Source organism: Nannospalax galili, unplaced genomic scaffold (assembly GCF_000622305.1).
Source record: "Nannospalax galili isolate Female #2095 unplaced genomic scaffold, S.galili_v1.0 scaffold644, whole genome shotgun sequence".
NCBI lineage: Eukaryota > Metazoa > Chordata > Mammalia > Rodentia > Spalacidae > Nannospalax > Nannospalax galili.
The window spans coordinates 340,000-355,390 of record NW_008351473.1 but is presented as its reverse complement, the minus strand read 5'-3'; the positions used below and the strand labels follow the sequence as shown (position 1 = coordinate 355,390).

Here is a 15,391-nt window from a genome sequence, read left to right as displayed (position 1 = left end):
ACATACAAGGTTTCAGGTAGGTCCCAGGCTTACCTAGAGCTGGAAATTCACGTGCCTCAGCCTTCTTACATGCTGAGACTACAGGCCCAGGCCACCATTCCCAGCAAATTTTATTTATGTATTATGTTCCTTAGTTATCACTCATCAAAATATTCTGGATACTGTTTCTTCTCTGTTAGTCTATGTCAATCTACCTGCTGTGTTTGTGGAGAGGTTGCAGTACTAAGTGTCAAACCCAGGTCCTCACAGGATAGACCAGTACTCCACCACTAAGCCACGCTTCTAGAAGGTCCATGTTTGTTTTTTAGCATCTGTTTTACTAGTAAGCATGGAGTTTATCCTCTTTTTCCCTTTTTCTTTTTTGTTTTGTTTCATCTTTTTTGATACAGGGTCTCCCTGTAAGCCTCAGCTCTCCTGGAACTCACTAAGTAGACCAGGCTGGCTTTGAACTCACAGAGATCTGCCTGCCTCTACCTCCCAAGTGCTAAAGATGTGCACCACCACTCCTGGTTCTCTTTTCCTTTTTGTTTGAGACAGGGTTACTGTGTAGCTCAAGCTGGCCTGGAACTTGTGATCCTCCTGCCTTAACTTCCCAAGTAGTGGGAGCACAGGCATGCACCACCACACCTAACTTTCCATCCTTTATTAGGATAATTGGCAGTTCCAGTTTTGTGTATTTTGCATATTAGATTGCTGCTTGTCAAGAAAAGGATTTGAGAGGTCCCAGCCATTATCCAGCATACCTGGATATACCTACCCTAATTTCAGATTTCTCTTGCCTCCTCTTTTCACAAACTCACAGGCAGCGCACCTGTGCTCTGTCTGGGGCACTTAGGGAGCTGTGTCCAAGTTGTGTGTCCTGGCTTCAGGGAACCTGGTTTGGGGTGTGAGAATGAGAAGCAGGGAGGCAGTCACAGGATTGGACAAGTTCAGATGTTGCTTCAGTTACCATGGTTAGGTTCTGACGGATCAATAAACGTTGGATACAGTACAGTGGAAGGTGCACATAGCTCAGCAACACAGGAGGCTATGCAGCCCTTGTTGTTTCCCCTTGCAACTATGTGACCATCTGATTGCTATGGCTTCCTGCTTCTATCAGTGTTTCACTAGAGAGCATTGTGCTGTGTCATCACTAGCTCAAGAAATGGAAGTTTGCACAGTAGGATTTTTACTGAATGAAGATCCCTTTTATACCCTTAGAAGGCAAGCCATAAAATTCAGGCTGCCTGTGCTGATGAGGAATGGCCAGGGTGACTTGTGAGGAGAACCTGGGGCAGTTAGAGCTTCTCAGCAGCAAGAATGAGAGCTAGGTTCCGAAGAAAAAAATAATTAAGTCTTTAAGTACAGATTAAACTGAAAATGGCCCTTTGACAATAGGCCTAGTTTTCTTCCTTTGTTTTTATCTGTTTTTGTTTTGAGACAGGGTCTTATGTCACCTGGGCTAGCCTTGAACCTCTTTCTAACTCCCTCTCCCAAGTTCTGGGTTTATAGGCAAGCATCACCAGCCAGGTAGTTTTTATTTTTGATTTGTTTGTTTGTGGGTTTTGAGATTGGATACCACAGCTGGCCCAGAATTCATTGTGTAGACCAGGCTGGCCTCCATCTCACAAAGATATGCCTGCTTCTGCCTCCCAAGTGCTAGGATTAAAGACATGCACTGCTACTTCTGGCTAACACCTCAGTTTGTACACAGTAGTTTGGATTTCCCTTACTTTTCTTCCTTAGGCCACAGGTGATTCAAGGAGGCTCACTTGGGATAAGAGCCTTTTAGGAAAAGGTTTTAATTCACAACTTTGGGACTCTCCACATCTGTCAGTATCTTACTAGGACAGTCCTCTTTGTGTTTTATGTTTGGGGTGCATGTATATGGAAGCACGAGGTACAAGGTCAAGTACAGTTGGGCTAGACTGACTGGTCCTCAAGCTCCAGGGACCCTCCTGCCTGTCCTCCACAGTGCCCTAAGTATAGTGTGCACCGCCACACTGCCTTACTAAATGCTATATACGTTTTGTTTTTAACTCAAGTTTTTTGTTTTACTCTTTATTACTTTGAGAGAGACAGAGAATATGCTTTTATGCCATGGTGTGCATTTGGAACTCAGAGGAAAACTTGTTGGTCCTGGGGGTAGAACTCAGGTCATCAGGCTTGATGGCAAGCACCTTTACTCTGGGAGCCATGTCACCCCCTAACTTGGTTTTGTAGAGACTCTTCCTCTTTCCTTGCCATTTATTTTTTTCTGCAATGTTTTCTTCTCCCTGAGGACTAACAGGTAATTAGGTCCCATCAAAGTCCTTTTGTGTCCTAAACACTGAATGAAGTAAAGTGTGAGCCTTATGGATCTGGACATGGAGCAGAGGAATGGAGAGCTTCTTGGAAAATGAGTTAGGCTGCCTGCCCAGCAGTGTAGCTGTGCTCTGTGCTAGCTGTGTCCTGTCCTGCCCTGGAGTTCCCACCAGAGCTTGAAATTTTCCACTGTCCTCTGCTGTGAAAGTTTCCACTTGGCAAAGGCCAGGGCTTCTTTGACTGGCACCACGCCGGTGCATGAGTTTATATCAGTCTCATCTGGGCTCCAGTTTCCTAGGTTCTGAGATTGTCTCAGATCCCTTTTGCAGTAACGGCTTATCTAGGATATTTATTTATTTATTTATTTTTGGTCTTTTTGAGACAGGGTCTCCCTGTAGCCCCAGCTGACCTGGAACTCACAGAGATCCGCCCACCTCTGCCTCCCAAGTGCTGGGATTAAAGGCATGCACCACTAAGCCTGGCTAGGTTATTATTTTTAAATTTTATTTATTTTTTTGTGTGTGAGTATGCCTGTTTCTATGTGCACCAAGTGCATCTATTACCTATGATGGCCAGAAGAGCATGTCAGGGCCCCTGGAACTGGAATTACAGGTAGTTGTAAGCTGTCATGTAGGTTCTGGGAACCAAACCTGGGTCCTCTACAGAGTAGCAAATGCTTTTAACTGCTGAGCCATCTCTTCAGCCCTGATCTGTGATAATTAATACCTCTTTTGTTTCCTTAAATTAAGTGAGAAAAATAATGTATAATTTGGCAAAATCCTGGGTTTTGTGTGGTGTCCTGTCACCCCACACCCCCCTTCCCTAAGCTCTCTCTTTTTTGAAACTGAATCATATGGTCCAGACTGGCCTCCAACTCACAATCCTTGTGTGTCAGCCTCTGGAGTATTGGGATGACAGGTGTGTGTCACTATGCCTATGCCCATCTTTGTTTGCTTCTCTTTACCTTGTTTGCATTTGTTCTGATAACCTGATTATTTTTTACTTTTATTTTCTACCTTTTTTTGTTTTTGTTCTGTTTTGTTTTTGAGACAGGGTTTCACTTTAGTCTTGAGCTCTCAGTGATCTTCCTGCTGAAGTGACAGACTTGAGTCATCAGCCTGGCTTAAGTTTATTTATTTATGTGTGTATGTATGTATGTGTGTATGTATGTGTGTGTGTATGTATGTGTGTGTGTGTATGTATGTATGTGTGTGTATGTATGTGTGTATGTATGTATGTATGTGTGTGTGTGTATGTATGTGTGTATGCATGTGTGTATGGGTGATCATGAAAGCCTATGTATGTATGTGTGTGTATGTATGTATGTATGTGTGTGTATGTATGTATTTATTTATTTATTTATTTATTTATTTAGGTCTTTTTGAAGCAGGGTCTCCCTGTAGCCCCAGCTGTCCTGGAACTCACTATGTAGACCAGGCTGGCCTTGAACTCACAGAGATCCGCCTGCCTCTGCCTCCCAAGTGCTGGGACTACAAGCATGTGCCACCACACCTGGCTTATTTTTTTAATTCTATGAATTTGTGAAGTGCAGTATGATAATTAAACGTGTGAATTCAGTGTGTAATGGTCAGATCAGAGTGACCAGCATTTCCTCTCTTGAAGTACTCTTTAAAGATAATTAACACCTAACAATTGTACATATTTATGAGGTACTATGTAATGTTTAAAAGTGTAAGCTGCTTCATGAATTTGATGCAAGGGCCTTGCAGGTGTTTTTTGTGTTGTGTAGGGGCGGGTGTGCTGTCAAAGCTGGCACAGCTTTCCATTTTTCATGATGTTTTGTAGAAGACTCTTGTGAAGCCTTGTCCCATCCCTTCCAAGTCAGAACAGCTGTCTTTCTAACCTTAAGCAAAGGGATTTATAGTAGTTTGACACGTAAGCTCCTTCCTGGAAGTATTCTGTCGCTAACCTGGAGCTCACTGTAAGCATTGCATGCTAGGGAATTGGAATGTTTCATCAGAGTAAGGTGCTTGTTTCACCATCTTGCCAACCCTGAACACCCATTTTGTAAGGGAGAGAGTGGTGTGTTCACCACCAAAATTCTAACTTGAATTAATTGTAATTCAGTTTGCATTTTCTGGTGACGTGGGGAAGCTCAAAGTCCATTACATTGGTAGTGGCTATCCAGATGAATCCTACAACCAACTCAAAAGAGTTTTCATTTGTGTTGGAGGCTCGTGACATAGATGAGAGGAGAGCTTTCTATCAGGTGCACAGCACTTTGAAAGGCTTCGGGAAGCTTTGTGGAGAGAACTTACATTTCAGATCAGTGCTGGAATGGATGGACCTCAATAGGCAAAGTATTACTGGATATTTAGCCGTGCTGTATGCTGTTTTTGAGGCAGGGTCTTCCTGTAGCCCCAGCAGCCCTGGCCTGACCCTCGATATGTAGACTAGCCTGGCCTTGAACTTGAATTCACAGAGAACCGCCTGCCTCTGCCTCCCAACTGCTACGCCACCATGCCTGGCTTTTATTCCTACTTCTAACTGGTGCAACATTCTTACAGGATTTCACTGTTTACCTCCTCTAAGCTTAATCTTTATGTGACCTTTGCCAAGTTTGTTTTTTTTTTTTTGGTCTTCCAATAAAAATGGGTCATTTGACAAAACTAGGAGGCAGATGTCCTCAGAACTCTGGTGTCCTTACCCATCCTCGTCTTCTCTCAGTGTCTGAGGTCATTGTCCTGATGCCAGCTGGTTGGCTCCCTTGCTCTTGCTTAGGTTGCCTCTGCGCTGGAAAAATGGAAGGTGGCAATCCGGGAAGCACAGACCTTTTCCAGAATGCATGTTCTTCTTGGGATGCTTGATGCCTGCATCAAGTGGGACATGTCTGCAGAAAACGCTAGATGCAAAGTGTGTCGGAAGAAAGGTAAGAATTCTGGTCATACCTGCTCATCTGAATGCTTGCGATGAGACTTTCCATCCTTAGGGTCATTTCCCTCTGAAGAAAGTCTGTGTATACACATTTTAAGTGGGGTGGGTGGGTTTTCCCTTTGAAATCTCACACTTACGGATCAGCACATGCTCTCCAGAGTGGATGCTTACTCTTTCAGATTTTCTATGTGAGCAAAATTTGTTAATCTAATTTACAATCCTTTCCTAATCTTAGGACATCAGTGAAGCAAGGTGTGTGCTTCCAGCAGGGGGCAGCCTTTGCATACTGCCTCATACTCAGACTTGGTCCTTCAGCCTTGAGTCCAGAGTAGAGTATTTAGTGATTAACTCCTCCCTGGCAAATACTGCCTTATGAATTAGCTTAGAGCTTAATTTCGAAAGGATGAAAATCTATGTATATTCAATTGCTGTAAAACTGACCCAGAAAGTTGGAAAGAGGGAATTAACCATGTACGATTCGTGCAGTATATATTTTCAAAGAATCCAGATAACCCAGGGACAATGCTGGGCACATATGGAAGCATTTAGGGATCTGAGAACAGCGGGGTTTCCAGCCATCACTTGATTTTTGGTGCCTCTCAGTTAAGTATTAATTGCCGTGGCTAGTCCTTGGTTTCTTTGGGTGGATAAGTTAGATTCATTCCCTAAGCCTTGCCTATTTATTTTCAGAAAACAAGTGCATTTGGGAAAATAAAAATAAAGCAGGGCTAGAGAAATGGCTTAACAGTTAAAAGCACTTGTTGCTCTTCCAGAGGACCTGAGTTTAGTTCCCACCACTTGCATCAAGGGGCTCCAATGCCCTTTTCAGACCTGTATGGGCACCTGCTCGCCTGTGGCATTCATTCACATAGACAGACACATATATGACAAACAAAAGCAGAGGCTGGGAAGGTGACTATACACTTAAAGTGCTTGTGTGCAGACATGAAGATCAGAGCTCTGAACCTAGCACCATAGAGATGCTGGTGGGCATAGTGGACTACCTGTAATTCCAGCCCTTAGGAGGGGGTGACAAGAGATCCCCAGAGCAAATGGCTAGCTAGACTAGCTGTATCAGTGAGCCCTGGGTTCAGTGAGAGACCCTGCCCAAGTATAGAAAGTGAAAAAAAAATCAAAGAGGGTATCCAACATCATCCTCTGGCCTCCACACATGCAAACACATGTACACATGCATGCCACACACATGTGCACATGGAAAAAGCAACTGAGTGCAATGGCAGGCACCCATAATCCCAGCACTTGGGAGATAGAGGTAGGAGATTACCTCAGGTTTCAGACCCAGCCTGAGCTACACAGATCTTGTTTCCCAAAAAAAGAAAAGATGGGACTGAAGAAATGGCTCAGCAGTGAAGATCACTTGCTGCTCTTGCAGAGGACCCAAGTTTTGTTCCCAGCACCCTCATTAGGCAGCAGCTCAGAATCAAATTTAACTCCATATCCAGGTGATCAACTCCTTCCCTCTTCTGAACTCTGTGGCATTTACACACATGGCATGCACTCACGCAGACACATAAATAAAAATAAAAAAGAAGAAAGAGGGAAAAGAACTGTACTGGAGTATGTGTTCTGTGGTGCTGCCAACGGTGCTGTGCAAGTTTGTCTATTTGCAGGTGAGGATGACAAGCTGATCCTGTGTGATGAGTGTAATAAAGCCTTCCACCTGTTTTGTCTGAGGCCGGCTCTCTATGAAGTACCAGATGGTGAGTGGCAGTGTCCAGCTTGCCAGCCTCCTACTGCCAGGCGCAATTCTCGTGGCAGGTGAGAATTTTTCTTTTAAAAATAAATGGATGGGTGTGGCTCAAGATGTAGCTCACTTGGTAGAGTGCTTTCTTAGCATGCATGAAGCTCTGGGTTTGATCCTTAGCACCACAGAAACCAGACATGGTTATCCATGCTTATAATCCCAAGCACTTTGGAGGTAGAGGTAGGAGGATCTGGAGTTCAAGGTCAGCTTTGACTGTTAACATATTCAAGGCCAATCAGGGCTACACGAGACTGCCAAATAAATATAGATAAATTAGATTTAGTTACTTAAACTGAGTGTTTCCTAGGAGCTTTAAGCTTGTTGGGCACAGAGCCTGGTCATTTGTGAGTGCTCTGGTCTGATTGATTGAATGTTGGCATCTCTGCTTTTCACTGTGAGCACCATTCTCTCTCTTGATGCGCTTTCATCTCAAGTGGCAGGGCCTGCTTCTTCAGGCAGTCACCACAGAACATTTCCAGCCAGATGATTGCTTCCCTTTGCATGCCTACAGTTTCCCTTCCCTGTAGTCCACTAGGGCATGAACTTCTCTTCCTCTGTCCTACATGTGTATTAAGTCTTCAGGTAGCATTAATCCCATGTCAGCTGTCATTGATTCACTCTGCCACTCTCCACTTTCTGTGGCACCTGTTGCCTGCCTCTCACCTGGACTTCTTCAGTGGCTTGAGCTCTTCTGCCTCTCCTCCTGTCTGCATCCTCTCACTGGTCACCTGTTGTGAGGTCTGAATAGCATGCCGAATGCAGAGGCCTGTTTACTTTTCTGTTCTAAAACAGTCAAGATTTTTTTTTGCCTCTTAAGCAAAGTGCAAACTCCAGCCCGACTTTTGAGACTCTGACAAATTCAGGTTTTTGAGACCTGGTTCTCCTATCTGTGCTTGTTACAGACTGCTTATTGTTCTTGCCCCTTGTGCTTCCTAGTGTCTGGCAACCTCTCTTTCCAGCACTGCTAACTGGGTAAATTACCCAGGGCTAAGCTAAAGTTGTGTTGCTCTTTTCAGAAGTCCTTACGTCCTTAGAGTGAGTGGCTCCTCCTCTGGGCAGCCTAGCTTTCAGCCTCTAAAACAGTGTTAGTGCCTGCCTCCTGCTTTATGGTTACCTCTGCCTCACACCACCCGGACTGCCAGCATCCTGAAGTAGAGGTGGTGCTTTGTTCTGTACTTGTCAGTACCGCCAAGCCAGTACTTCGGAAAGAGAAGGCACATAGTATTTGCCCAGTTACTGCCATTGCTTTCCACATTGACATTTGAGGTTGTAAAAGGCATCCTTACAGGCACTAGCCTGTCTCTCTTGTGAAGGGGAGAGCTGTTTGATCCTGACCCCACCTTAACATTACTGGGTTAGTGCTCCCTCCATCCCCCAGAGACACTAGACGTGCTACTCTGAAGTGGTAGTGCTGTGGACCAGCTGTTCTGAGCTGGGATTACTGTTGCTTTGTTGTGTGGTCATCTGCAAGCTGTCTCAGCTCCTGGAAGGGGGCCATCAAGGTGCAGTACCACCTGTCAGGACTGTTTGTCCTCTCAATCCACCCCCGTATCAGGACAGCTTTGGTGTCTGAAGTGTTGCCTTATCTGGCTCTTTGTGAGACTGAAGTAGTAGTGTTTAGTATTGCTGCATGCGGGGAGAGAAAGTGCATTTTGTTCTTGTCATTGCCTTTTGTGTCCTGTCTAAACTCTTTGGGGCCGAGTAGAGGGAGGCCTGCTCTTGATGCACAGTAAAAACTGCTGGCCTGGGCTCAAGGTCTCGCCCCTCACTATCTGCTCAGTGTAGTCCATGAGCAGAGCAGCATTGTTGGGATCCTGTGGGGTTTCCACCATTCTCAAGGCCATTCTGAACTAGAATTTATCTCTACTTGGCCTTTCCTCCCCCAGGAATTACACAGAAGAGTCTACCTCTGAGGACAGCGAAGGTGAAGAGAGCATTGAAGAGGAAGAAGTGGAAGATGAGGAGGACATGGAGGAGGAGGAGGAGGAGGACTATGAAGTGGCTGGCTTGCGGTGTAAGTATCCAGCTTGCCAGCATACTTTCTCTTGGTCTCTCAAGCTGACCCAGAAGCCTGGTTGGCAAGAAAAACTTATGTTCTCTCTTGGCTGTGGGTCACTAAGTTGCCATGTGTCTAAATTGGCTTTCAGAATGTCAGGGTAGACAATGGCTCAGCCATTAAGAGCACTGGCTGCTCATCCAGAGGACCCAGCTTCAGGTCCCAGCACCCACATCTGGTGGATCACAACCACCTATAACTCCAGCTTCAGGAGATCTGACACCCTTTGCTAGACTCTGGCACTGCACCACATGCACAGACATACACACATATACAGAATTTAAAATAAAATAAACCTTTAAAAAAAATAAAGATAGCTGGACTTGGTGGCATAAGCTTTTAATCCCAGCACTCAGGAAGCAGAAGCAAGTGGATCTCTGAGATCGAGGCCAGCTACCCTGTCTCAGAAAAGTCAGTCAGGTGCTCGCTTCAGGAACACATATACTAAAATTGGAACGATACAGAGAAGATTAGCATGGCCCCTGCGCAAGGATGACACACAAATTTGTGAAGCATTCTATATTTTTTTTTAAAAAAAGAAAAGTCAGTTAGGGGGAAGGTGGGCTGATGTGCAGAACGTCAGCAAGACAAGGCTGCTGGTCTGCCCCTGAGCATGCATGAGGACAGTAGCTGTCTCCTAGCTGCTGTTTGGGTTATCTGTGAAGCTAATGGCTCCAGTGCCGCCTTTCAACAGCCTCTTCAAGGGCTAGTAGAAAATAGAGCATAGGTCCCAGGAGCATCACAACTCTGAAGGATTGTTCTTGATCTGAGGAGCGAGCAGGTGTTTGGCATGACTATTCCCTACTGCAGGGTGCCTCATCTGTCTGTGGGTTCCAGCCTTTATTCCCCTCCTGATTGCTGCCGTCCTCCCTCACATACCAGAGGGTCACTGCATGATCCTCCCATCCGTGCATGGCCCCTTCTGTTTTGGTTTGGTTTGGTTTGGTTTAAGACAGGATCTCACTGTTCAGCACTGGCTTTCCTGGAGCTCACTGTATAGACCAGTCTGGCCTGGAACTCACTATGTAGACCATGCTGACGACCTGGAACTCAGAATAATCCACCTGCCTTACCACAGCCGGCCCCTTCTGTTTTTGTTATTGTTCTGTTTTGTTTGAGATAGGGTCTTTATATTTCCAAAGCTGTTCAGGAATAGCCTCCCCATTAGTGGGGAGCATACACCACCACACTAGGCTGTTTGTTCACTAGGCATGGCTTCAGGTGTCTCAGGGCCAACCATTATCTTGGTGAGTGTGACAGTGTGCTGGCTGTTTATTGTCATGCTAGTAGTTGCTTCTGTCTTCCTCTGTGAGAGAATTGCTCTTTGTGAATTCCTCTCTCTAGAGGAACCTAGGCAACTTGTGTAAGCAGAGCCCTTGATGTCCTCAGCTTTTGAGGCTTCAGCACCTGAGCCTCAGCTTTGTCCCCTTCCTCACCATCTTCATCTGGAACTAGTGGCCTTAAAATAGCCACTGAAGGGTTAGCATGGTCCATAAATAGAATGGGAAGCCTCATTCATTGGTTCTCTAAACACTTTCTCTGCCCAGATGCCATCTCCCCACCCAGGGTATTATATTAGCAAGGAAAAGTAGAAAATGGTTTAATGGAGAAGGCTTGAGCTAATCTTCACAGAGCATGATCCCAAGGGCATCCCAAGGAATATTGGTGTGCCTGACCCTGAGCACCTATCATCAACCAGAGCCCCAAGTAGTCTGGGTGCCTTCAAGTTTTCTCTTTAGGGATGCCAGGCAGTCTCTTAGGGCAGTGGCCTCAACCACCATCTATGGTTTTCAGAAATAAAAGAAAGCAGGTCCTGAATTGGATTCATGGAAAGCTGCAGTCTTCATGTGGATGTAGCTTTTCTCTGCTTGAGTAGTGAGTATAGGAGAGTATGGATCGGGTCAGTTTTATAGTCAGAATCCATAGCATTCTCGGGCTGAGCCCAGGCTGTGGGAGAGCTGTGCTTCCCTGTTAGCAAATGTGTTTTCTTCTAAGTCACTTGACAGTTGACTCCTGCAAGGACTTTGTCCTGGGTATGACAGAATCAAGCAAGGAAAGAATAGAGATGTAGGGCACTGGCCTTCTCACAGGTCTGGGAAGTAGAGGAAGGGCATGCATTCTTCATCTCCCCTCAGGAAGCACAGACAGTGTGTGTCTGTGTCTGTCTGTCTGTCTGTTTGTCTACTCTTTGAGCCCATGTTTCATTTCAGTGAGACCCCGGAAGAACATCCGAGGCAAGCAGAGTGCCATCCCTGCAGCAAGGCCAGGCCGACCACCAGGGAAGAAGTCCCATCCAGGCAGGCCCCAGCCAAAGGCCCCACCTTTAGATGACACTGAGGTTGATGAGCTGGTAAGAGTTACTTTTCCTCCCTCTAGCCTTTCGGGTCTTTATTCTCTAGTCCACCATGAGGAATTCACAAGGCAACAGATGGGGCTCCCCTCCCCTCCCTTCCCATGGCTTGGGAGTTGCAAAGGCAGATGAGTGGGCCCCTGGGTCAGGTGGCAGGCCTGCAGGAGCAGCTATGCCCGGCATCCTGCCTAGCCTGCAAACTCTCTCCCCTAGTTAGCAGCAGCCTACAGCTTGTTAGGAACTTTAAAATAGTATCCATGTGTCTTGGTGGGCCCATAGGGGTGGGCCTCCAAGTGGGAATGCCAGCAATGCCGAGCCTCTGCCTGCTGCGGCTTTGGCCACAGTTGTTAGGACAGTGCCCTCCCCTCTGCAACTGGCTGGTGTCATTTTAGTAGTTTGTTTTAAGATCTCAATTGAGCTTTGAAGAACAGAAAGACGCTCTTACGGACTTGCTTGTTTTTACAGATCAGATTAGGCTAAAGACATAAAACATGCCATTAGGCAGATGAAGGGGCAGTAAAGTTCCCGACCCCTTCTGTGAGGCTCCCATTCTGGGAGTCCCTCGTGGCTGCCTGGAAGTGTACCCACCCACCCCTTCTTTAGCCACCTCCTCCCATATGCCTGCTGGGAAAGGGGCTGCACTTCTTGCTTTTCTCAGATACACTCTGTCCCCACACAGCTGGCTGCTGGGGTCCAGCTTCTTCTGCCTAGATTTCTGTGATTGCTTGTCTATACCTGACTGTGGTGTCACATCTGCTCTCAGGACTGGTGTCCTGGTGTAATGCCCCTCTCCAGCCACCTCCAGCAGGATGAGGCATATGTGGCTGGGTGGAGGGTGCCACCTGACCTGAGAGCACACCTAGCTTGAGTGGTTGCCATTCCAGAGAAGTGGGGAACTATTTTCTGTTCTGTTTTAGTAGATTAAATTGTTTTTGCCTGTCTACTTTTCCCGCTCACAGCCCTGTGATGACACACTGCTTCCTTTCTTCTAGGTGCTTCAGACCAAGCGCAGCTCCCGGAGGCAGAGCCTAGAGCTGCAGAAGTGTGAAGAGATCCTCCACAAGCTGGTGAAGTACCGCTTCAGCTGGCCTTTCCGGTGAGCCCGGCCCTGCTCCTGAGCCCCACCCCCACCCCCCAGTCCCTTCCTTTTGGGAAATGTTTTGATAGGGGACCAGGCAGTGACAACTCTTAGAAGGGGAACACACCTTGTCTCCTCTTGCCTGATGGCCAGCTGTGGCATCCTGGGGCTGATTATACTATTTCTGGGCGACCCACCAGCCTGTGAAGATTTCTCATTGGGTATTTTTCTGCAGGGAGCCTGTGACCAGAGATGAGGCTGAGGACTATTATGATGTGATTGACCACCCCATGGACTTCCAGACCATGCAAAACAAATGCTCGTGTGGGAACTACCGCTCCGTGCAGGAGTTCCTCACTGATATGAAGCAGGTGTTTACCAACGCTGAGCTCTACAACTGCCGGGGCAGTCACGTGCTGAGCTGCATGGGGAAGACAGAACAGTGTCTGCTGGCCCTGCTGCACAAACACCTCCCTGGCCACCCCTACGTCCGAAGGAAACGCAGGAAGTTTCCTGATCGACTCGCTGATGATGAAGGGGACAGTGATCCAGAGCCTCTTGGACAGTCCAGGGGACGAAGACAGAAGAAGTAGAGAGATGGCCCTGGAGAGGGAGCTGAGGGGGGTAGCGGGAAACTGCAATGGGGAGTGGGGGAGGCAAGAAGATGGGAACTTGAGGGGGAAGTGCCTGTCACACTGCTTGGGCTGTCTTTCTGCGATTCCCCATAGGCCTTGCCCAGGCAAAGCTCTTGGGGAACCTGGTACTAGCCAGGTGAGCACTGCCCAGAAATGCCAACGGCAGAAGTAGGCCTCCCTATTTAGAAGTTCCAGAGGGAGCCTAGGTATGGCTTCTCCTGTGAGCCCTAACCCCTCAGGACCCTCCACTTCGTTTCCACAGCAGTGCCAAGCTCCCTGGGTCCAGAGAGGGTACTTTACCCCACAACAGGAAGGAGAGTCACCTGGTTACTCAGGGAGGGGTGCGGATCTTTTTGAATCTATATTTATACAGTCCTGTTTCTTTATGTACTGTCTCCTCCTCCCTCTCAGGTGACAGTGTCAGCGAGTGCCATATGGAATTGTGTTCACCAGCATCTTGGGTTTTGAGTTGATCTTGGCAGAGTAAAGGGATGTTTCCAGGAGCCATTCCTGAGTACCCCTGTCCTCCTTTGTGACAACCTTTCCCCACCCCCACCCAACGCACCACCTCAAAAAAACAAAAACGGCAAACTAAGGCACTTCCCATAGACTGGACTCCTGCTTCTAATCATGCTTACAACCTTGGCTTTGATGGGTCTGGCCAGAGGGGTGTTGGAGCCCAGCCCACCCGCAAACCAGACACGCTCTTAGGAAGCTGAAGAAGAGCAGGAAGAAGTTTAAATGTTTAATTTTTTAAATTGACTTTTCTAGTTATTAAAGTTGCTTGTTTCAGCAGTGATATTGTATAAAGAACATCTTGTAAAATACTTGTCATCTTGCTTTGGCACATGTACAGTATGATTTCTAAACGTGTTCGCTTTACTCCTTTCTCCCTCAGAAGCCAGCTTGGGGGACACATCCGGCAGGCGGTGGGATCTTGGGTTAGGACCGGGATCCTCTGTCTGCCACATGGGCCCCTGCTCCTCAAGGGCCTGAGGTGGCTGTAGCCCAGGCACTCCTGCAAGATGTGTCTCTCTGTAATAGTGTCAGCCAGGGGGAGGAGGGTAGGGAGGGCTAGCTCAGCCCTTCATAGGCAGTCTAGCCTTGGTGTTGTATTTAGGCAAAAAGTTTGTAGTTTGTTTTCCCTTTTATGACAAATTTTGATAAAAGTATGAGACAGGGTTTAATTTTCTTTTTTTACCAACTTTGAATTTAGACAATGTGAGCCCCTCCTGTATTTAAAGGAAAAGTCCACCAGGACAGGGGATCGCTGCTCCCAGGATTGAGGGAAAACTGTGCCCTGACCTCTGGGTGTGACCTTGCCCTTCTCTGCCCCACTCCAGTGGCTAGAGGAAGTCATCCCTTTCCTTCTCCCACAGGCCTGGGGTAAGCACTGACACTTAAAACACCATGGTCCCAACTGCCACCACCTCCCCTGCTTACCCTGGTCTGTGTTCTGTGAGATGCTCATGAGCCCACTGCAGAGGCCTGAGTCAATGGTGGCTTTTTAAACTGTCTTAAAGGAGGAAGGGCCCCTGTAAAGGGTGAACTTGTAATAAATTGGAATTTCAAATAAACATGTACTTGTGTTTATAAAGAAGAAATGGCTCTGGTGGCTCCTTTGTGCTTGGGGAAGCGGTGGGCAGAGAAGCCCCAGGAGTTGGCCACTTCATGAAGGTTTGACTTGAGCTGAACCAGAGCCTCTCTTTTGGGAGACATGCCCACTGCTGCTACCTGAGCCTCTCCTGGCCTTGTCCAGGGGAAAAGTGGATTTGAAGGGCCTCCCTGTGAGCCTTCTGAGGAAACACCTAATATTTCAAGGTTAAAGTTTCAGATAGGTGGCTGGAGCGATAGCTCAGTGGTTAAGAGCACTGACTGCTCTTGCAAAGGACCTGGCTTCAGTTCCCAGCATCCATGTGGCAGCTGTCTTTAATTTCAGTTCCAGGGAATCCAGTACCCTCTTCTGGTCTCAACAGGCATTGCATGCATGTGGTGCACTTAACATGCAGCAAAACACATGCACATAGGATAAAAATAGCCCCCCTCTCCCCTCCAAATTTCTCTAGATAAGCTAGATGTGGTTTAATCCTAGCTCTCAGGAGGCAGGGCAGGCAGATTTCTATGTGATGAGGCTAGTCTGGTCTACATAATGAATTCCAGGCCAGTTAGGGCTACAGGAGAGCTTGCAAACAACTGCCTAGATTATATGAGCACTACTCCAGTTAAGCTATGAGCCTTGACCCTCTCAACCCATGTTGGGCCTGTCTGGGTGCACCAGTCTTTTTTTAGGGGGGGGGGCGGGTAGATATGTGTATAAATGTTTTGCCTG

At 47.1% G+C, this 15,391-nt stretch overlaps 1 protein-coding gene and 1 non-coding gene across 2 annotated transcripts in view; both read left to right on the top strand.

Moving 5' to 3' along the window:
* Positions 1-13,640, top strand: part of Baz1b (bromodomain adjacent to zinc finger domain 1B) — a 67,673-nt gene extending 54,033 nt beyond the window's left edge. Inside the window, exons 14-19 of the mRNA XM_008848376.2 lie at positions 5,026-5,173; positions 6,810-6,957; positions 8,830-8,957; positions 11,210-11,349; positions 12,342-12,445; positions 12,663-13,640. Coding sequence (XP_008846598.1) covers positions 5,026-5,173; positions 6,810-6,957; positions 8,830-8,957; positions 11,210-11,349; positions 12,342-12,445; positions 12,663-13,020 — 1,026 coding nt within the window. The 3' untranslated portion in view covers positions 13,021-13,640. The remainder of the gene's footprint in view (positions 1-5,025; positions 5,174-6,809; positions 6,958-8,829; positions 8,958-11,209; positions 11,350-12,341; positions 12,446-12,662) is intronic.
* Positions 9,420-9,526, top strand: LOC115066835. Its single transcript, XR_003846286.1, has one exon. It is a non-coding gene; the product is annotated as a U6 spliceosomal RNA (small nuclear RNA).
* Positions 13,641-15,391: the final 1,751 nt, after the last annotated feature.